The sequence below is a fragment of the Schistocerca cancellata genome, chromosome 6, assembly GCF_023864275.1.
Source record: "Schistocerca cancellata isolate TAMUIC-IGC-003103 chromosome 6, iqSchCanc2.1, whole genome shotgun sequence".
In the NCBI taxonomy this organism is placed as follows: Eukaryota; Metazoa; Arthropoda; class Insecta; order Orthoptera; family Acrididae; genus Schistocerca; species Schistocerca cancellata.
In genome coordinates, this window is record NC_064631.1 from 512349456 (window position 1) to 512373656 (window position 24201).

At 37.5% G+C, this 24201-nt stretch overlaps 2 protein-coding genes across 8 annotated transcripts in view; one reads left to right on the forward strand and one right to left on the reverse strand.

The window, feature by feature from the left end:
• Window positions 1–15352, reverse strand: part of LOC126190951 (myocyte-specific enhancer factor 2) — an 898544-nt gene extending 883192 nt beyond the window's left edge. For 3 of the 5 annotated variants that reach the window (XM_049931603.1, XM_049931606.1, XM_049931605.1), the window contains exons 1-2: window positions 15067–15193; window positions 14597–14692 (exon numbers count right to left, since the gene is read on the reverse strand). The gene's annotated coding sequence lies outside the window, so the exon portion shown is untranslated. Of the gene's footprint in view, window positions 1–14596; window positions 14693–15066; window positions 15195–15333 lie in introns of those variants that run through there. The other 2 variants (XM_049931604.1, XM_049931612.1) reach the window with 2 other exon arrangements.
• Window positions 15353–16137: 785 nt separating this feature from the next.
• LOC126190949 (peptidyl-alpha-hydroxyglycine alpha-amidating lyase 1) overlaps window positions 16138–24201 on the forward strand; it is a 91125-nt gene continuing 83061 nt past the window's right edge. For 2 of the 3 annotated variants that reach the window (XM_049931594.1, XM_049931595.1), the window contains exon 1: window positions 16138–16198. In XM_049931594.1, the coding sequence (XP_049787551.1) occupies window positions 16153–16198 (46 nt within the window). In that variant the 5' untranslated portion in view covers window positions 16138–16152. The other variant, XM_049931596.1, reaches the window with a different exon arrangement.

Here is a 24201-nt window from a genome sequence, read left to right on the forward strand (position 1 = left end):
TCCTTGTGGTTGACCCAGGTGGAAGACCTAGCCCATGCAGCCACCCACCACCTCCTACCACATTCCAGTGACAGGCATTTTCTACCTTACAAAAGGCAGGGCCATTTGTGAATGCAGTCATTTTATGTATCAGTTATACTGCAATGACTGTAAGCATTCTATATGGACAAGACAAGTAACCAACTGTCTAGTCAAATGAATGGCCACCATCAACTGTGGTAAACTGCAAACTGAACCACCCAGTTGCTGAACATGCTGCACATCACAGCAAACATGGCTTCTACAGGTGCTTCACTATGTGAGCCATTTGGATACTCCCTTCCAGCGCTAGTCACTCTGAACTACACTGGTGGGAATTCTCTCTCCGACATATCCCCTACTCTCAACAACTGCTAATCTGTTTCCCACTGCCTCACTTTCTTTCCCCTTCTCTCTTCTGTCTACACCACTTCTTCCCCAATCAGATTACGTACTGTCTCCTCCCACACTCTTCCCCCATCAAATGGTCTTCACTCCCCCCCCCCCCTCCTCCTTTTCCACTCTTCTCCCTTTCTCTCTTTCCTTTGTCTCCCTCATCTTCACCACCTCCTCCTTACCTCTCATATGCTGTACCCTTTTAACTCCTTTTGTCTTGTTGTGAAGCCACTGAGTCATCCGTGGAAAGGTCTGCCTCACACTATCCCATTACGCCCTTCCCGCCTGCACCTGCCTATGCAATTGCTGTCAATCAACCGTCAGTCTCGGTGCAGCCACAGATGTGTGCGCTTTGAGTGTGTGGGCACATGTACAAGAGAAAGGGCAAAAGCAAAAGCTTGAAAGCTAGTTTAAATAGTTTCTGTTGTGTGTTTCTATGTGCTATCAGTTAGTAGTCTATCAGTTAGCTATAGACGAATGGTCGCCTTTCCTTTGTTTCACGTATTTGAAATTGCAGAGTGTGAGTAATCTACAATCTGTTGTGCATATTAGGGAAAACATTACTAAGTATTTCTCTAATAGTTCTATATTCAATCTTGGAACAAAGAAAAAGAAATAAAAACTCAAAACAATATTTTCTATCAAGGAATAAAATTTTATTATAAACTATCTACAGGCACGAGAAAGATTAATATAATAAGTATGTTTAAAATGGCACCTAAAACATCTCTCATAAGTAATGCATACTACACAAAGCCTAAGAGGACTCTCAGTAACAGTTAATAATGAAAGCAATAGCTACAACACCCTGTCAAATTGCAATACACAATTGCAATGTATTTCTTTTACAAGAAAATCATGTCCCAAGATCTATAGAGAATGACAGTAATGTCTCATCATTCTCCTGAGCTCACCATCTCCCTTATCATGGAAGGATGCTGACTCAGTTTCTCAGGCAGACATCATTAAGCTTATTAAATGGAACACTAACTGGGGTGAATATGTATGGGGGTAAGGAATCAGTTGCAGTCCAGCTGAAGGAACCATCTGAAAATATACATGAAGTAGTTTTGGGAAATTACAGATAATCTACTCAGGATGGTGGAAGAAATGTAAACTCTGACCTTTGTGAAAACAGATTAAGTTTTTTTAAGTGCAATATTATTTTGCTTAGAGCACACAAGTTAAATTGATCAAATAACACACATCAGTAACATTTTTCATCACACAAATGTACTACAATAATTATGAAGATATGAACAACTGAAAACATTTGCAGTAAGCCAATTCATAGATATCTACGACGCTCCATAAACACCAGTTTCACAATAGTTTACTCACAGGTGTAAATAAAAATAAATTTTAATATGTAAAGAGGATAATTATAAATTATACACAATTACTAATAACAGAATGTGAAGGGACGAGGTGACAGCAGGCAACAAAAAATAAGTTATATCTTTGTTTTGCATTAGATGGTGGAGAAATAGGTTGGTAATTATATAGACTGACGCCACCAACGTTGTCAGCAGAAGGAAACTAAGTCACTCTGGCTCTCATATGTGGCAGACATGATGTAAGTGACAGAGAGAAAACTACAGTGGAATGAAAACAGCAGAGAAGATCTAAGCCTCAGTTAAACTACCTTGTACCTGTCACGTTCCACTGTAATATGTGCAGTGTGCAAGCCTCTCAACCGTGACTTGGTAGAAATTTATTGTCAAATGTGTTATATTTGCCATTAGATGACAATTCCACCACATTTGCAAAAACTGAAGTTTGCTTTAACAACAGTTGTGAAATCTGATGTTCGAAAGGAAGACTGAGACACGGTCACAGAAACTCTTACAGTTTGAAACTTGCAGACTGTGTCTGAGACACTCCACTGTGTGTTCAATGCTGCTAAGAGTTAATGATATAATGTTATCTGCATGTCGGACCCTGGTACCTTTATTTCCAGAGTCCCTTTGGCAACCCAATCCACAAGTTCATTCTTTGGGATCCCAGGTTGACTAGGGGAGGGGGGGGGGGCAGAGGAATGCTACTCTCTTCCTATTGTGATTGAGGTCTAAGAGGTGTTATATGGGTGATACTACTGGATGCTGTAGGCAGCTATTGGAGTCAGTCCAAAACAGAAAATATTCATGTGACTGGGTGCAAATGTGATAAAATGAGAGTTCCACAATGGTAGAATGATCCTCATGCCAGGTGTTAATGAGATGAGGAAGGACATTAAGTTTTAACTGGCACATTTGCTTCAGCTGTCTAATATGGAATAATCAAGTTTAGTATCAAATATGAGCCCTAAGAAGCAATAAGTGCCAATCACATAAGCAATTCATCATGTAGGTAAATGATGAGTGCGGATGAACTGTTCTACTACATCGATCAATCAAAATGCATGATGCAAGTTTTGGTAAAAGTGAACTGGAAGCCATGTGTACATGTTCAATATTCTACTTCCCTTATGACACCATGTAGTTGTCATCAACATATTAGAATGGTGAGATTACAGATTCCATTACCTCTGTGACTCCACACTAATGCCTTATGGGACTTCAGTTTTCTGCATGTGGGACTCATTGTAGTAATTACTGACTTGGACTCTGAAATACCAAAGACAGAGCAAATTTCGAATGAAGATCAGGTGGTGGCCAGAGAAGTCCCACTCACATAAAGGTGGTGAGAGATGGTGGCACCATGTGATGTCACAAGCTTTATGCAAGTGAAAGAAGTTCAAAAAAAAACGAGGACAAGATGTTGGCAATGTATAAAAGCCATTCTGGTGGCAGGCTGTAGGCAGAGTAGGCGATCACTAACACACCACCTCTCCCAGACGCCACACAGTGAGTCAGAGAAGAGCTCTTCATCTTGCGGTTCCAGCTCAGTCATTGGCTTACGATGCACTGGAAACCACTTGCATAAGTGATTGGTAGGTCAGACAGGTCTATAGCTATCCACATCCTGCGGGATCTTCCCTGGTTCCAAATTAGAATACAGTAATCGTCTTTCCCTTCATTGGCGTGGGGGCAGATGGGGAGAGTCTCCCTCAAATCAGACTATCTTAAAATAGGAAGGACGTGGTGTGGTAACAGTGGACTAATCTGCATGTTGTAGTGCAAACATCCATCTTAAAATGTGCAAAAGTAATATTCCAAATTTGGTGATTCATACAGCAGGAAAGAAACAGTCGTTTAAAAGATAATTCTGAAAACACAACACAAATTATTTAAAGAGCACAGAGGGAGAAATAAATTGACAAAAGATAGCAATAAACGGACAACAAGGTCTAACCAATCAAGAAAATGGCAAACCCATAATAAAAGCTCTTTAAAATAAGTCTTTCAGCTTTATAATTAAATTATAGACAAAGTGAAGCAGAAGTCCACTGAAACTTTCAGAGGTAGTAGTATAAACATCTAAAGAAGTCTAATAAACATTGGCTCTAAAATGAATACCTTAGGAGCTACAAGCACTTGTTCGATAGAATAAATGTGTTTCAATGATGAACAAGTGCTCATAGCTTTTTAAGTTATACATTTTAGAGCACACCTGTTACACTTTTTTACCTGGTCTGGTCAATACTCTGAAAGTTTGTTGGCGGAGTTCTGGTTCATCCTGTATATGACAAATCAATGCTGTGGCTGTAGATCCACATCAAGAGCAACTCATGTTGCGATTCTAACCAATAATTAGTTCAAACATTCTCCTCTTTCTTTTGCATTTATACATTATAACCAACTGTGTGGTTTTCTGAGACTGCAGGTGTGTGTGAAAGGCCTAATGACCAAAAGCTATAATTGTGTGAATCTTTTTGTTGTGCCTACAACGACTCAGCACCTCCGCTATACGGTGAGTAGAAACTTTCCTTCTCTCTAACATTGATAATACAGTGTACTACATCAATACAGTAATCTAAGACTGGCTGAAGGATACTGTGGACATCTGCCTAACTTTATACCCCAGAAAACATTGCCGCATTGCTGTGACAGGATTTTGTAACTGTAAAATGAGATAATTGCTTGTTTTGTAGGTGGTTTTAACTTTGTGGCTGCACCATGCACACTTTACTGAGGGCTGGATGATGAATAAAAACATCAGATGGTTTCACATCTTAAAGCCTAAATCAACAATTGAAAATAATTGCTGCGATAAAGTATATAAAAAATTCTGTCTCAAATTACTCAAGCTAAAAGATCTTCTAACCAAGGTAGTCTTGTACTTTCTTTATTACATTCTACTTCTTGTCAAATTTTCATTACAAATGTCCATGTGTTGCCACATTTTAATGCTCTAAAGTAGCAAGTTCCATACAGAGGTGAAGCAGTTCTATGATCTTATGTCAGTCTCATCTGTTTCCAAAATACTTTCTCATCCTCAGGAGTTTATGCAGTATTTTCCTTACTTTCAGGGAAATTCTGACAAGACTTTATGATATTCCTCTAATACATATCACTCATATCATATATAATTAAAATCTGAAAACATAACTTTATTTGACTTAATAACTAGAAAGCTTGACTATTCCACATTTCCTGTTAGTAATGACTGTTTAGCAAAATTAAAACACAAGGTAGAGACATCAAATGCCTGTACATGTATTATGCATGCTTGCCAATTCTACAACCATAAAATTTTACAATAAAATGTTGCTTTATATACATTGGTACCATAAAGTAAATTTTTATTGATTCACATTTTTAATGACATACCAATTCTTCATTATACAATCAGCTCTTGTGAAATACAGCCTGTTTTGTATTCATGATCTTTAAAATTTTATTTTAGGGATGCTTAAATAATTGCATACTTTAATCCTGAACTCCGTAAAATTTCCTGTTAAGAAGATATTTCCAATAGTTTTTAGATTTTATTTATTGAAGGAAAGCTCATTGGGGAGGGGTAGGGGGTAGGGGGGGGGGGGGGAGGAGGAAGTGGGAATGAAATAGGACAAAAAAAAAAAAATAACTGAAGGAAGATTAGGGTTGAAAATTATCAACAACAATGCAAAAGGACGACGACAAGACAAGACTGAAAATAGACCATGGCACTCTTAGAGGCACCATTTACATGTTTATTAGGTTCAGAGAAACAACTGTTACCTCAACCTAAAATAACTGGAAAATGGTATAAATCACATGTGTCTCTTCAAACAAAACCATCTTGTTCCAGAGACCTTTTCAAGCCTCAAACACCTATGATGTATATACGCAGACTGAAGTAACAAATGAAAATTTGCCCCAGCTTGGTGCAAATTTTCATTCGTCACTTCAGTCTGCATATATACACCAAGCTTCTACAAATGGAGACCAGTGCCTCAAGAACTTCAGCGCCATATTTGGTTATGCAGTAAAATCTTCTAAGTAGCCCTGTACATCTACATCTATACTCTATGGAAAATCCAGGATGGAACGTAACAATATTATGAAAAGGATAGTTGCTACTCACCATATAGTGGAGCTCCTGCGCCACACACAGGCACAACAAAAAGACTGTCACAAAATAAGCTTTCGGCCTAGGAAGCCTTTGTTTAAAATAGGCTGCACACACACACGCATGCACGCACAAAATCACAGCTACTTCAGCTGCCAGAGACTATGGTTTATTTGTGTGTGTGTGTGTGTGTGTGTGTGTGTGTGTGTGTGTGTGTGTGTGTGTGTTTTTCTGACAAAGGCTTTGTTGGCCGAAACCCCATTTTGTGAGAGTATTTTTGTTGTACCTATCTGCGACTCAGAATCTCTGCTATACAGTGAGTAGAAACTATCCTTTTCATAATATAGTTACATCTACACTCTTCAAGGCACCTTTCGGTGTGTGGTGCAGGGTAATTTATGTACCAGTATCACTACTACCTTTTCCTGTTCCAGTCATGTATGGTTTGCAGGAAGAACGATTGCTGGTAAGCCTCTGTGAGGGCTTGAATGTACCTAATTTTATCTTCAAGGTCTCTTCATGAAATATACGTAAGAGGAAGAAGCAATACATTGGCTGACTCTTCTAGGAAGGTATGTTTTCAGCAATATAACAATAATCCACATCATGATGCAGAACATCTCGAGTTGGCTGAGAATCTATGTGACACTTGGAAGACCGCTTTTAGTGATTGTTCTGCACTTGTGTAATCAACTGGTAAAGGATATTTCTCTCTATGTACACACATTATATTACACTTGTTTATGCTGAGAGTCAATTGCCACTCCCTGCACCAAGTGTGGATCCTCTGTAGCTCCTCCAGTATTTCTCTACAATTTTCCAGCACTGCTACTTCTCTGTCTACAACAGAGTCATTCATGAAAAGAGTCACAGAATTTCTGACATCATCTACTATGTCATTTACATATATTGTGAAAAGTAATGGTCCTATAACAATCTCTTGGGGCACATCCGAAGTTACTTTTACTTCTGAAGACATCTCTTCATTCAAAATGACATACTGTATTCTGTCCGCTAGAAACTCTTCAATCCAGTCACACAGTAGATCTGATATTCCATGTGCCCTTATTTTGTTCATTAGATAACAAATTGTATTCAATGCCTTCCTGAAATGAGTAACTTGTCATGGTAAGTAATAATTAATAACTTGTCATGATATTATGTACATAGCTGAGGAAGACATTATAGGTACTAACGAGAATTGCTAGTGCAAAAATGTACTAGTGATATACTTTCAATACATACACTTGGTATGTAGGCAGTTTCCACTTCCATAAAATAGGACATGCGTAAATGTAAATATAAGCACAGTTTGCCTGTTTTACCCTGCAGGATTAACAGACGAGGAGGAGATGATTCAGACAAGAACTACATGTTTCATTGTGGGTTTGCTTAGTCAGCATGATTTTCACAGAAATGCTCAAAATATGGCAGTGTGAGATGCTACAAGAGAAACACACATTGCACAGAGCCTTACTCATAAGATTCTGAAGCCTCGCATTGCAAAACAAGTCATGGAACGTGTACTTTCTTCACCAGGCATCTCATTTCATGTAATGACAATCATGTTAATATCAGAAACTGGAATGGGTAGGAGGGAATAAACCTGGTACACTATCCTGTGCTACACAACGACCAGTGACTCTTAGTGCATAGAAGAAGACGTAGGTGAATTACTTTAAGGGATGCAGAACATTTGGAACACCCATTCACATTATATCAGAATTTAAAGAAGCAGCCTTTGCCCTGTCCAAGATAAATGAAAACTTGAAGTTGCAGTTTTGAGTGTCAGAATTGATTACAATTGCCTCCACTATATGACACTGATGACAATCACAAATACATAACAATAAACAGTTTCCTTCCACTATCTGACTGAAATAAAAGTGGTCACAAGTTTGAGAGCAACATTATAATTTACTGAATAGACGGAGAACTTTGTGGCTGAGATCTGCACTACGAATGCCGTCTTAAGAAGTCATAGTAGAAGGGAAGTTCACATTTTCTAAGTTATGTCAGCACCAATTACAGTATACTGGAGAGAAAGTTACAATATGATGGCACATTTAACAGAAAAGATGAAACTTTCAAATGGAGTCATAATATCGAACAGCAATGTTGATTCTCACACTTTTGTTTACACCCTGAAAGAGGCAATTCTTGGTACGAATTGTTGTATTAATTTTACCAGTGGTGGTTTCACCTCTGGAAGATATTAGCATGTGATACCCCATATCATGTCAGTTCACACTGGTGTAAAAAGTGTGACTTTAGTATCTGAGCATGCCATAATTCACAACTTGAAACTACGCTATCATTTGAAAAAGGTAAAAAACTACTGATGTCTTGCTTAGCATCTAATTTCTCATGTGCAATTGGAAGAACTTAAGAACTCATGTGAGCCTCGAATCCAGTAAGGACACTCATGAAGGAACCTCAAAGCATCAAGCCCCAGTCACACTTCTGATGCGCTCCAGCTATGAACTAAATAAGTTACACTTAAGGACCAGGTGTAGTCTCAACATTGTAAAAGTATTTAGGATTTCATGGTTGTTGCAATTCTGGCATGTGACATTGCTGTTCTGGGTTTCAGTCCAATGACTGATTTGATGCAGTGCTCTATGCTACTCTATTCTGTGCAAGCCTCTTCATCTCAGTGTAACTGCTGCAACCAACATTCATTCGAACCTGGTTAATGTATTCGAGTTTTGGTTTTGCACAACTATTTTTAACCCCCCCTCCCCCAACACACTCACTTCTATTACCGAACTACCATTCCCTGATGCCTCAGAATGTGCCCAATCATTCATTCAAACCTTCTTTTGGTCAAGCTGTGCCACAAATTTCTGTTTTCCCCCCAATTCGATTCAGTACCACCTCATTAGTTATTCGATCTACATGCATATTTTCAATATTCTGTTAGCATCACATTTCGAAAGCTTTTATTCTCTTCTTCTCTCAACAGCTTAGCATATATGTTGCACTTACGTACAAGGTCAAACAGTACAAGCCTAGGAAAGAGTGCATGATGCCATAAAAATGTCACTTGACACAATACACAGGCACAGCATTATGCTATCGCGACCGCCCACCTACTGGTCAGTGCCTGGCTAGTCACTAAAACCAGGGACACTTTGGCATGCATCATACAAGACACCTGCATCAGCAACACCGCACCAAACCTGCTTTGGCACGCACAAATACCAGCTGTCCAGCAAGGTAGGCCATCGAATTGATTAGTCAGAATTGGTGTCCATCACAGCGTGTGCTTGCTTTGAGAGATTGCTGCAAGAGATCCACCCACAACACTGATCAGGTGAGTGTCAAACACCCACCATCGCCAGAAGGGGTTCACTCCCAGACGTTCATGCTCCCATTACTGCGGAACACTTCCCACCTGGCCTGTTCTTGGCATGGCCATGCCGGGCTGTCACATTAGCTCATGATTTAACTAAGCCATGTGGCAGAAATGTTTACCATACAAGATTGTTCCATGCCCGAGCTGCATGGGGCACGCAAGCTGCAGTTGTCTTCGTGACAACACTTTGCTGCTGACGTCCATGGGTTGACGCCCACCTATCAGTGCCCACCAGATTTTCATCTGAGCTAATAATATGAACTGATGGAGAGTAATGCAGAGATTCTACTGTCAATGAGAGGCTTTTGACTCATCCGAATCCAACATCTTCCATCAGAGCACATACACACCTTCTGCAAAGGCTACGTTTCCAAACAAATCTCTTCGGAAAAGACTTCCTCACACTTAAATTTATGTTACATGTTAACAAATTCCTCTTTTTTTTTCAGAAACACTTTTCTTTTTACTGCCACACTGCATTTTATATCCTCCCTACTGTGTCCATCATCAGTTATAACAAAGATCATCAACTCATCTATTTTTAGTGTGTCATTTCCTAATCCAATTCTATCAGATCAGTTGATTTAATTCAATGAAATTTCATTACTTTCATTTTAGTTTTGTTGATAGTCGTCTTGCCCCCTCTTTTCAAGACACTATCCATTTTGTTCAACTGCTCTTCTAAGTTTTCCTCTGTCTCAGAGAATTACAATGTTATCAGCAAACCTCAAAAGTTTTTCCTTTTTTTGTTTTTCCTCCTCCTCCCTGGACTTTAGTCACCCTACAAAACTTCTCCTTGACTTCTCCACTGGTTGCTCGTGTACAGACTGAATTATATTTAGTCTTCATTACAACCCTTCTCAGTCACTACTTCCCTTTCATGTCATTGGACTCTTGTACCTGCAATCTGATTTCTGTGCAAGTTGCAGATAATTTTTGTTCCCTGTATTTTATCCTGTTATGTTCAGAATTTTACAGTTTGTATTCAAGTCAACATTGTACGAGCATTCTCTAAATATAGAAATACTGTAATTTTAGGTTTGCAGTACTTCGGTCAATCTTCTAAGACAAGACACAGGGCCTTCCATGTTCCTTGATTTCTCCAGAACCCAAACTGATCTTCACCGAGGTTGGCTTCTATCATTTTTATTTTGTAAATAACTGATTTCATAAATCTTCAACCACAAATTATCAAACTGACAGTTCAATAATATTTATACTTATCAGCACTTGCTTTTCTAGCACACAAAGTGGAACAGTTTTGTCATGGTTGAGTCTCTCAATGATTTTAATAATTCTTTGAGAATGTAGTCTGCTCCAAGGGACTAATTTTAATGTATGCCTTTCAAAATACTTCTAATATGGTTTGTCAACTGTGTTAGTCTAAGTAATTTTGGAGATTCATTTCATAAAAATAGCTATATTTTTTTGTCAAATAAGGAATGATACAAATGCTATTTTAGGTCAAATTTTTTCATCTGTAGTTGCACTTTGGTGGAAAATTTTACGTATTTCATAAGAACCTCATAATGATTTTAATACATATTGATGATTTTGAATTAATATTAAACATTAAGTGTTATTGGTGATCCCTGACTTTAACTTGTTTGCTCTGCTGAAAGAAGGTACACAAGGCAGATTTTCCTACGACAATCAGAGCATCAGGAGTAATACCCAAATCAACAGGCTTCTTTTCTAAAGCAAACAGTGATCTTCTAAAAATGTACTTTCATCCACCAGCATTTTATGAAAAGAAAAGCAACTTGCTTCTGAAGGTTACAAAAATAAATAATATAAATAAATTTCATAGAAATGAGAGTGCAGAAATGTTCCGAAGCACCCTCACATTATTTAGCATTTACTGTACTTAATAATGAATTTCAGTTTCATGATACAAAACAGCTGTTTTCAGTTTCATATACAACACAGGAACAAAGACATACATATCAATGAGCAATCAACACAGGTTAGTAAGTTAATTCAGTCCCTTTAACTATTATAGCACAGAAGGTTAATAAAACATTCACAAAGCATGTAAGTTACTTATACATATTTTAATTTGCATGCCTTGGCAAGTTGTTGTCTACTGTAATATCCAATCACGTTCGAGCCACAGAATTTATGTGGTGAAGACACCTAAGAGAAACCCGTTGAGACACTGTATAAATATTATAGAAGACTGTATATTTTGCTGAAACATCTCCCCATTACCATCAATCTTTCTGTTTGGCTAAACAAGGTACAAAACATAGATGAATGATGACAGAGGTGATACATACAAAACGTAGCACACAAAACATATCTCTAACCAAAGGAAATGGATTGATACAAACTGCAGTAGGCAAAATGAAGATATTTATAACGATGAACACCTTCGACAGTTTCACTTCGTTCTTGATTGGGGAGAAACAAAAAAATTCTACATCGCAATTTTAACAATGAAAACCAAGCAAACACCATAACAGAATAAGTAAGAATAGGGAAGTATTGTATAATATGATTATCAAAGTATCAGGACCCACAGAAATATGAGGGTTTTGGGCAACATATTAAAAATTTGAAAATGTCAGACTACAGCTAAAGGGAAAATATGGGTTTCTCACTGGGAATGTAACTACAACCATAGTATGCACAAGCATATAAAAAAGATTGTCACAACACATTTTGTGGCTTTGTCAACTCACAACTGAGCAATGACCTAACCTAACTTAAACCTTTAGACTAAGCTATTGCCCAATCATTGCAAAACATCCATTTTCCGAAAATACCTCGATGTTATAGTACATGCACTGGTTTCAGCAACTCATAATCAAACTATCGTATTCCAACCTAATGTAGACCTCAGGCTAAGCCACAGGTGCGCACGCTGGCACAACCTTCATTTCAAAGAGAATGTGAGGGTGATGCAACTGGTCAGAGCTGAACAGTAGTATTACAAACTTCACTACATCCCTGTGATAATGATCCAAACATAATAATTTCAGGTTTGAAAATTATGTGATCTGTCAACATTACATATTGTAATGTTAATATTTTAGAAATAAGTCTGGATATTCCAACAGGGTAATGACAAATAATAGAGAAGATTGATGGCTTTCGCAAAAAGCAATGCATTATGCATAAACTCCAACTGAACCAATTGTTCTGTTCAAATGGAATGGCAGTTCAAAAGTCAGTTAAGGTAGATCAACACTCAGAGAAGCATCATTCAGAAATCCTGTGATGTTCTTGACAGCAATGAAGTATTTAATTTTTATAAAATTTCGAAAATAAAATCATGGAGTAACAACTACCTTCTGAAATAACCAGGTAACCAATATTTTGCAATGTGTGACAACTATTCACTGTTAACAACACAGCACTACAACAGCAAAGGTACAAAATTCTTTGTGATGTTTCTCCTGAGTTCCTTTGGAATGTTAAAGTAGCTCCAGATTTGCAAATATTAAGGCATGACATCAATCCAGAACAGTGATATAACACAAAAACATTATGCATACAAAGTGCTTTGAAATACCTTCTGCACAGTGCAGATTGCCGCCAGATCAGAGTGTTTTCATGCAAATCAGTAATAAAAGCTATTCACACTTGAAATGGTAACTTAACTGGAAAATTTTGATTCAATCAACTGACTATTATCAAATATCAGTAACACATCAAATGTAGTTGCACCTAATCACTTTTTAACAACAACTTCTAAAAAAAGAATGTTAGCTCTAATACTTTACAAACTGTTGCTGACATCTTTTATGGTGCTTTTTTTAAATTTTTTTTAACAACAAACAGTACAGAGATATTAATGCTAAGAGAAGTCGTTTCCTTCTTCTCTCTTCATAGTTATATTTGTACCAGGCTAAGAAAGAAACAACAAAGTACTCCTTATCATCTTTTCTACTACACAACTTTAGGTCACAAAGCTGCTATACCACCCAAATGTCTGGCTCTTCAAAGACAGTGATGTGAAAATGTTTGGTCCAGTTCCACTTTGTTGTGATGGGTCTTCACAATTTCCAAATGGCAAAGGCCCAAAGACGACTATCATGGCGGGTGTAATCATCATGCAAATGGTGACAAGCATGAAGCTTGAGTCAGTTGAGAACCTGTATTACAGAATATGATAAGTAGAAGGCTGCAACTCCTTTGAAAATAAAGTCACAAACCGATAAATGGAGAAGTGAAAATTGTGGAAGCAGATAAAATGAAAATAAATAAGGTTGGAATTTCAAATGATACGATCCATGCTTGTATATAGTGATCAGGCTGAAGGAACTAATATAAAAAAAAGAAAAGAAGTGTTCCATCCCAAGTGTCAGCAATTTCTTCTACAACCTCTGAGGCTCTAACAGAAAATATAAAACCATGCATCTACAGTATTTATGAAGACTATATCAGCCACAAGACACTACAATTCATAAAAGTTGCAGACAAAGAATATATATTTATAGGTGTTATAATTACAAGGGCAAAGACATAATAAAAGCTGCAATCCTTCATAAGTATATGTGATGTAGGTCGAAAAACCAGGAAGTCACAGACCACCAACACTTGACAAAAATTACACAGCAGAGTGCAACGCCACCTACTGTAATATCCATCTACTGTCAAAATTATTTCCACTTCATATTATGTCAGAGCAAACATTAGTATAACTGACATAGCTTCAAAAATTTGCAGGAAAGAAATTGGTTAAAAATCTTAAGAAAATGGTATCCAGAACCTGTATCCATTACATTACTTGTATCATACACAACTCAAGAAGAATTTGAAACCAACACAAAACCTAAGGAACAGAATACATGAACTGCTTATTTACCAATGACGGAGGGAAAATTTGCGATCTGTGAGCCGCATCACACACTATTTTGAGTTGTAACTCAATGGTAATATAAACATGACACAAAAATTTTCTGCTGTAGAATCTAACAAAGTGTCAATTACTGCAAATCAAATAATAAAATTACACAGCACGCCAAAGAAAATGATTTTGCATATATTTGAACTAACTGCTGTGAACCGATCTCTACCTTTTCAACTAATGTTAGAGTAACTACACAACTCAAACACATAAACAGAGTTTCAACTTACGTGTACTGGGCAAGTTCTAAATTAGTTGTTGTATGCTACCAAGAGTAATTTTTGTGTTAACTTTGTAAACTATTGGTCACAAGCCAGAAGACGCGAAACAACCACAGAAATTAGTTTCCTTCTACTTTCCATTTAGCAACAAACAATTATGCTACAAGTATTATAAATATTCTTGGCGAATGAGTCTACAAAAAGGTTTGTTTACGACAGGAAACAAGAACGTCATGCCGTAAGAACGGAGTTGTATACATACGCATTCAACTCATAAAATGCAAAACATGCAGTAACATTTGTGTTCCTTCTTACCTGTAGCGAAGTACAAACAAGTCCTATACTTCTGGAACAACAGATGACATGTTGATAATTCTCACGGGATGACTGGATAATAAAAGCAGACACGATCTGCAGAGTGAATAGAAAAAAGGTCCATGTAATTTACACACAAATATCTGCGCTGATACTGATTACGCTACTAGAATTCAAACAGCGGGAATAAAACTTTTCAAAAGAACACGTAATTGTCATCGACTGGAATAATACTGCGTGCTGTGCGTCTCCCCAATATCATGAAGGTCTTCAGATAAATAATTCAACTGTTCCACCGGAATTCAAGATTTGACCTCTGACGCCTTCTTTTTACATTCTCCTTTCAGATATGAAATGTATCGATGTCAACACACTAGATTTCGGTCTTGTGGATTCACGACCACTATTGTCACTTCTGTATTTGCTTTCAGCTATGCATAACTACGCTATATTCCGCATTTGCTATTTACCTTAACTATTTACAACATGTAAACGGAGGAATATTTTCTACACAACACAACACGGTGTTTCTAGCTTACAAGTGCACTTCCTCTGACGTCATTGATCCTTCCTAGCGCGTTTGACTTGGCCCGGACCCAAGATCAAGATTTGAAACTGTGTTGCGGTCACGAGAGGTTAATTGGTCGCCAGCATAGCAAGTAGCTTGCTGGACAGTTAGTTAAAATGAAATTATTAATGGGAAGAAAATGAAATGAGAATGATCACTTAATATAAACCTTCTAGTGAACGACAGCCTTCCCGATGATGTCATTATGACATCACTAATCGCCAACCTTCATCTCCTGCAGGCCCCATGACCTTGACGTACAAGCTGCTGCCGGTTACACTAACGTAATTGAGTTTGTAAATCCAGGGATTCTAAACGCGAATGCCACGACGTAGAAAATGTAGTTCTGATTAGCAATATACCACAAAATCTTTGTAGGGAGTAGCTGTATTGAAGGGGACAGGTAGCAGCTTACTTTGTTCCGATGGTTTCTTATGGGTTGTGCTCTGAAGAAAGCTCAAGCTACAATATATTTCACGATCTTTAATCTTTTAACGCTCAGCATAGCATGGGACGTGCAAAAGGTGGTTTCATATACACAAGATTAATAGACTACTGTACCGTATCTTTGAAAAAAAGTAAATTCTCGTAATAATTTTTACTGGGGCCTAGGAACATGTCCCCACGGCTTCCTAAAAACAAGTATTTGTATTTTTGGAGAGCTAGAGAAAACTTATTAAGTTGCTCGTGTGTTCCAACTGTAGAGTTGATGAAAACGTATCAGATAAGAAAAGAAGACGAGTACTTCTATAATACTTGAACAATCGAATGTTTACACAATCACTGAGTTATTGCGCTCCCCCCCCCCCCCCCCCCCTCTCCATTTCACTGTGTAATTACGCTGTGTAGTTTATTTCACGCTCAAGGTAAATTCCTGTACCGTTTATCCATCGTTTAGTGAAACTCTAATCAAGGTCTTGCCTAAAATGATGTGCAACTCTGACTGTGAAGTACTGTCTGCAATCGCAGTTCAATATGGGAAGAGAGAATGGCGCCAAGTGAAAGTACATTTGTTGTGATGGTACCCCTGCACAGTTAGTTGTCAATTTTTGTAAACAGCTGTTATCTCGTGTAGAAGTTTGATTCTGACATGTAGAAAGTAATATGTATTGTGAATAAGTATCGTGTGTTCTGTCCTGCGATACAAGTGAATAACTTTAAATTGAATGGCAATGATTAAATTCTGTAATCATCTAAAGCGCTGTAGAAAAACCCTGTCTGAAAGACTTGCTAACGTGGAATCGTTAGCAGCTGAAGAGAACGTATTCATTGTCTTGGAAATGACGGTACTGCTACTCGCTCTTTAGTAGTTCGTTACATGTGTGTGCTGTATGTAATGTCTGATACTTCAGAAAAATTGAAACAGGTGAACCCCAACAGCATTGAAGCTGTTGTTGCAGTTTTATGGGTCATGAATTATAGCTCCATTGAATGAGATGCGTAGATAATTAGTTTTTTTTACCCCACCGGAAACCGAAAAAAATCACAAAATCCAATGATAATTCCTGCGTTTGTTATTAAAAATTAATATTCGGTCCAGGTGCGTGGTTTTATTTCTAATTAGTATTTAAGGATTCTTGCACGACTTAAAATGCCATCACTCTTATTGTAGTGGCTTTCTGCTACGACATTTCGAAACTTAAACAAGTATGACGCAGATTTGAAAAGTGTACAAATGCCACTTGTATTACAATAGAGTAATTGGATGAAGTTATGAGATACCCGTGGGAGTCGGAATGTAAATTTTGAAAGTAGGAAAAATGCAATAATACGTTTCTGTAAATAACAAATGCATACACTGAACAAAATGTTACGTGGCTAGTAAAGTATGAAAGTGTTAAATAGACTGGACAGGAATGACAAAAACTTGAATACGCATGCTTTAATCATTTTTCTTCTGAACCTTGTTATAAGTACCTAAATAAGTAGCCATAAGATTATTCTGAAGCTGAATTAGTAGCTTAGGACAGAAGCAAAAAGCAAATATCATGCATGTTGCATGAATAAAATTTAAAAAAGTGTATTACTGAGCAGGAAACAAATATAAGTATGCTAAAGCTGTCATTAACCTGAAGGTTGGTTTGAACAGCACAAGTGCTTTACTGGGTTTGGTCCTATTGACGATGGTATGTTAGAATTGACTGTCACCGCTGATTATTGAAGGCCGTGGAATTTAATGTAGACTGCAGTGTAACTTGGTATTTTCACATTAACGAAGATGACCATCAGTGAAAGAAATGACAAGTAACAGACAAAAATTCTAGGACTGACCATGTATCGAACCCTAGACCTTTAGATTTGTAGACTGGTTTATAAACGCAGAACTACAGAAAATACTAAGAGGCTCCTTGACAGTGAGGCGAACAGAAGCAAACTGACTGGTGGTTTTGTGGTACTCCCTGCCAATGAAACAACTTTATACCATGAAGAATTTTGTATCAGATAAGAAATTTTTCAAAATGTGTGTTGCCAGGAGATGCAGTTTTTTTTATTTTTGTGGTCACTGTACATGGAATTTTAGCCATAAGATGGTTTTAAAGCCATCACTTGTATCCAAGTACAATTTTATCAGGAAGTATTCTGCCCAATACTTGGCTAGATGAATAAGTAAAAAATAAATAATTAAATACAGCAGTTGGTGATTGTAACATGTCCTTCCAAAACTGGAGCCGCCTGTTAAAAATCCTTTTAATTCTTCCTTGTTATCACGTATTGTCTAATGATTCCAATTCATCACGCACATACAGGAATGCTAGTCCAGCAAAGTATGCAGGATCTCTTCCATGTAGACTGGTAAATAGGAGATAGGGACTGGCAGAATTGAAGGTTTGAGGATGGGTTATGAATCATACCTGGATACCTAGCCACTAAGAGCTCTGCTTATGTAGGGCAAGGTTCCAGGTTTGGGTCTTGGCCAGGAACACAATAGTAATCTGCTAGGAATGTTCAAAATAGGACTGATAGATTTAATCAAACTGACTCCACATATGTGTGTAAATGAATACAGCTGCAAACATAGAACTATGAAAGACATTGTGTTTAGCTCACTACCACATCTGTCTGTGTTGTACTTTAAAAAATAGTAAAATACTGACCATAATCGTTGGCAGTTTTTCAAAAATTATTTTTTCTCTTAACTACTTAACAAATTACATAATTTTGGCCACAAAATTTGGTATCAGTCAAATATTTTTTATTTTTATTTTGCTGACCATTATTATCAAAAGGAACAGCACTTGAACCTTGAAATGGAGGCTATAGATATCCAATTTCACTTGACATGTGGTTACATCCAAAGGTTGTAATTCACAGGACACTTGTGCCACCTATCCTTGAGAGAAATACTGGTTTTTCTGTCTGGACCCTTATCTGATTGGAATAATTGCTGAGCACAAATAGGTTCCAGAAAGGAAGACTGAAGTCCAGTTGGTGATGAGCCTGTTAGAGATAGCTCATATTGAACAAAAATGGGGAAGGAAACTGGCAAACACTCTTTTTGGAAAAAGACTGAATGAAACCACAGAAAAACTAAATCTGGATGGTCAGATGGAGGGCTGAGTCCTCTTGTAGTTTTTTAACCAGTGCAGCACCTCACGTAGTGTTCAAAGAGAAATTTTACAGTTCATGATATATTTATTGAGTCAGTATGAGTATCTACATCCATACTCTGCAAACTACTCTGAAGTATGTGGCAGAGGGTACTTCCCATTGTGCCATGTATCACTATTTCTCTCCATTCCATTCACATATGAAGCACCAGAAAAAAATTACTGCAATAGTGCCTGTGTGTCCACTGCAGTTAGTCAGGTCAAGAATGAAAAGTGCAATGTAGAGCAGGCAGGAGTAGAAATGGCATTGTGGTTAAGCGGTTACAGTGTTAGACTGCCAAGTGGGTGAGTAGTGTTCAAATCCCCTCCCCATTTTTTTTTTTTTTAATTCAAATTTGTGCCTGTGTCATGGCATAACATCCTTTTGCAACAGCGAGGTGTAAAGTAGGGACCTATAATGACAGTTGATTCTGCACAACTACTCTATTAGCAGCCAAAAAGAAGTGGCTTTCAAATGGAAACTGCAAAGTTTGATGAAAAGGCGACAAGTCAACTGAATCTTCCACTGGAAAACATGTCTGGTGTGTCATACATGGCGTCAGTGACAGTACATGTGTCATAAGATAAGAATGTTTTATCGATGTCCCTAACTTGTATGACTGGCGAGTGAGAGAGATATGCCTGCTTGTTCGATATAGGTGTTCATGTGATTGTGACTGTGATCACTCCCAAGGAAATGATGAAAACATAACAGTTGATCAATAAGCTGCAACAAATGAATGCAACAGTTTCACAATCACACAGTTTCTCTGTGCTCTATCAAAACATGTTTTTAAAAATTTTGAAGTTGTGTTCCGTTTTGGGAGTCTTGACTCTTGAATTCCTTTGTTGTAAAATAGTCCACACCATGTATTTGTTGTTTTCATTTCTGTGAGCTGTCTGGTATCTTGCCTGCTCTCACTATTCATCACATTTACTTGCGACAGTAACGTATTATTACCACATGACTCATGGTTTATAACCATTGTATAGTATGACAATTGCCAAGACTACAGAAAGAGAACAAACATTTTAGTGACTGGATGGACAGTTTATAATGCTGCGGAAAAAAAAAATTTAGGACATAGAAGTTTTGAACATGGTTCACACACTTGGCAGTCCAACACTATGACCACTTATCCACAATGCTGTTGCTGTTTCAAGCTGCTCTTTGTTGCATTCTTGTTTATGGACCGTTCGCTGCTTCCATTTTGTATCTGCTAGTTCAAGTATCTTTTTAGCATTTCCATGATGCTCTCCCATGGCTCAAACCAACCTGTGACTGTTGACATTGCCCTTCCTTGTATACATTTCAGTATCCCCCCGTTGGTCATGTTCAGTATGGGTCTCTCAGATTTGAGCAGTATTCTGAGATAAGACACCACAAATGTTTTGTAAGCAGTCTTCTTTGTAAACTGATCGTATTTTCTCAGTATGCTACCAGTGAACCATAGTCTGTGCTTTACCCATGACTGAGCCTATGTTACCTTCCCACCTCACATTATTACATCAAGGTATTTGCTTGAGTTGACTAATTCCATTTGTGACTCATTGATATTTTTGTCATAGGATACAATGTTCAGGCATTTTGTGAAGTGTACAATTTTATGTTTCTGAAAATTTCAATCAGTTTGGCAGTCTTTGTGATGCTTTGAAATTTTATCAACATGTGACCAGCTATTGGTGTGTTTTTCTTCACATAGTACTTCGTTATTCTGAACTGAATCACCTACAAAAAAAGTCTGAGGTTACTCTGTTATTATTATTATTATTATTATTATTATTATTATTATTATTATTATTATTATTACTGCCAAGTCATTTTATTTACAACATGTACAGCAAGGGCTTGTAATTACCTCTACTTCTGCCAATGACACACTATCCAAGAGAGAATCAGAGGAACATAACTCCATTTTAGGAACTTTACAGGAGAGATGAAAGAAGGTATTTTAATATGTAAACTTCCTGTTTCAGTGATGTAACACAAACTTTATTGAAAAATCTCTAAACCATCAAGGAATACACTTAAAAAGCTGTCAGATGATGATGTATCTTTGAAAATAATCTTTACTGATTCAAAGTTATTTATTGTTTAATATAGTTCTAAGGACATATGTGATTATGATTCTAAGCGAATCAATCTAAACAGAGATTTTACACTTTGCATATAAACATTTGACTGAGAAAATGTAATATAAAAAGTTATTTTTCATATTAAAAACAGGCTGATTCCAGTTAAAATAAAAGCAAATTAGTGTATTTGTATACCAAACCACAACTCAATGTTCATTTTCTCACTAAATGCATCACAACCATTGCTACCGTGGTTTGAATCTCCAGCTTTCTCTTCTTGAAGACTTGTGTAAAATATGTGATATTGTTCTTTGATATGCTTATGTGGCAAAGATCCAAGGGGTCTATCGTTTTCTCCTCATGGAGTTCTAGTGCTCCATGGTACTTTGGTTCCACAAAGATTGTATCAGAATTTTGAGATTTTCTTGAATTGAAAACTTTTTAATTGTTGATCATGGAAATGTTTGAAAAAGATCTGATTAAAACCAATTTGTGATACTGAAGCTGCATCACCTTAAGCCATTGTACTTAACTTCCTCCCTTGTCAGTTTTTGTATTTTTTGACCATTCCTTCTGCATAGCACTGAAATCCAGAAGTCCTTCTATTCCATTTCAATGACTTCATACTGCCTTTGTTTTGAAGCAGTCTGAACAACAAAGATTTTTTTTCAGCACTCTCTGTACTGGCATGCGCTGTATCACACTCCATCAAAGAGTGGCAAGGCTTAGGGAAGCATTGCTGTATAATAGGAGTGTTCAGAGTTTATATAATGTGAAGAAAATGGTGCTCATATTACCATTTTGATTTTGTCCTCTGCAGGTGTCGACAACAAAATAACTGGATGGCCATCTACAATAATTGGAGTTCTTGAAATATACACGATGCTACTGGCTAGTTTTTCTGGTGATTGTTATGTGTTAAGTTACACTGCAGCTCTCCTTTTCTTTGGCCTCAGAGTTGGTGGTGGTGAATAATCTGTGTTTCATTTTGGTATGTCATTATCTGATGAACCTGAACCAAGCACTTTGAATTCCTAATACACTTCTTCACTTTCCTCCTACAGTCTTTCCACATCAAAATTGTTTTGTATTATAGACGAGGTTTGACCATTCCTTTCTTCTGTAATTTTTAAAATAAATTAAAAAAATGAATAGAAACCAAGTCAATCATATTAACAATCTATACCTTCATGAATGACCATCTCCTAGATAAAAACAATATTAACTTGACTTACCTTTATTGGATGTTGAATTCCTTTCATTGTGGTAATTTTAATTCATCACTAGATCAACCAGTTTCCTTCTTCTTGAAGTAATTTTATATCAGACAGAGAGTGCGTAATGGCATTAACCTCTGCACAGTGAATCCTTCAAGAAAATAAACAAAATATGACATGACAATGAAAGCAATATGGCCGCATTGACAATGCTTACAAAGGACAGCCATCGTTTTGTCTAGCATTTCTCCACTTGTTGATACCACAGGAGAAGTGAAATTGCGTGAAACTTGGTACAGAAAGTGTCCCGAGAACTGGCGGATGGACGAATGATTCTGCAGTGAGATGTGATGCGACATTTCCCACCTAATGTCACAAGGCTTGTTGTTACCTGCTACAAACATGTACTTCTCTTTCAATCGATTGGTTGTCTTGGGGGAGGGGACAAAACAGCGAGGTCATTGGTCCCATCAGATTAGGGAAGGAAGTGGGCTGTGCCATTTCAAAGGAACCATACCAGAATTTTCCTGCAGCAATTTAGGAAAATCACAGAAAACCTAAATCAGGATGGCCGGACACAGGTTTGAACCATCGTCCTTCTGAATGGGAGTCCAGTATGCTACCCATTGTGTCATCTCACTCAGTTTCTCTTTCAGTACACAAAAAAAATAGTGCACAATTGCAAGAAAAAGATGATATGCAAAACAAGCAGATAATGGTCTCTGCTGGGGTTTAAACATATTTCTAAATTTTATGCATAAAGTAAGAAGTTAGAAGAACATAAGTGACTGACAATATGTCTCGCCGATCCCAAAATTGAGAGGAACTTATTTGAGACAGTAGAGCGTAAGTGTCAATATGTCTGTCTGTAAAATAAACTCGCAACTTGCGGGTATGCAGCACATTCTTCTCACCAGGAGGAGAGAGAGAGAGAGAGAGAGAGAGAGAGAGAGAGAGAGAGAAATATGCGTCATTTTGACAAAACATATAGCTGATTATCATGGGAACATAAGTTTAAAAAGTTGAAAATCACATTTGGAGATACATTCCTCTGTCTCTCACAAGACAACATGCTGTATCTTTCCTACCAAGAAAGCCTCAATCCACCCACAAGTTCCACCTGATATCCCATTATGGTGTACTTTCAATAATAAGCGTAGGTTTATTACTGAGTCAAATGTTTCTTGGGTGTCAAGAAATATTGTATTTAACTGATAGCCTTGTCCCATAGCTTTCAGGCTTTCATTTGAAAAAAGTGTGAGTTGGGTCTTGCATGAGTAGTGTTCTCAGAATCCATGCTGTTTGGCACTGAGGAGATTATTCTGTTAGAGATTACTTCATGAAATTTGGGCTTAGAATATACTATAAAATTCATCAGATGAGTGTAAATATGTTGGACATTAGTTATATGGTTCTTTTTTGATATCCTTGTTGACAGATTCAAGCTGTGCTTTCTTCCAACTCCTGGCAACAGTTTTTTGTTTGTGGGATCTACAGTAAGTTATGGTCAAAAGAGATACTAACTTGGCCACACATTCTGTGTAGAATCTGATAAGGATTCCATCAGAACTTGGAACTTTGTTCAGTTTTAAGAATTCCAGCCATTTATCACCATCACTGACATTAATATTTGTATCACTCAGTTTTGATATGGTTTCATGAAAAGGATGTATTTGTGATCACTGTAAAGAAGAATGTTTAGTTGAAGACAGGCACAATGAAGAGACTCTTACACAGTAAGCTTTTCGATAAAGCCTTCTAAGAAAAGAAAAAACACACACACACACACACACACACACACACACACACACACACGCATTACGTTCACACAAGCAAGCACACCTCATTCACATATGACTGCCATCTGTGGCTGCACTGGCCAGAATGCAGTGGTATCACATTGAATGCAAGCAGCAATCCTGAGGGTATCGGGGAAGGAGGAGGGATAACAGGATATGAATGGGGGGAGAGGAGTCAGCACTGCCTGGCAGAGCATGCATGGACTAAATGGTAGCTGGACAAGGCTGCCAGTTGCAGCATCGGATGCTGTGGGGGACGGAGGGGGGGGGGGGGAGCCATAAAGGAGAAGGGGAAAAGATTGGTTGATGAATTGGCAGAGAGCAAAGTATGATGAGGGTAAGGGGATGTAAATTGTGA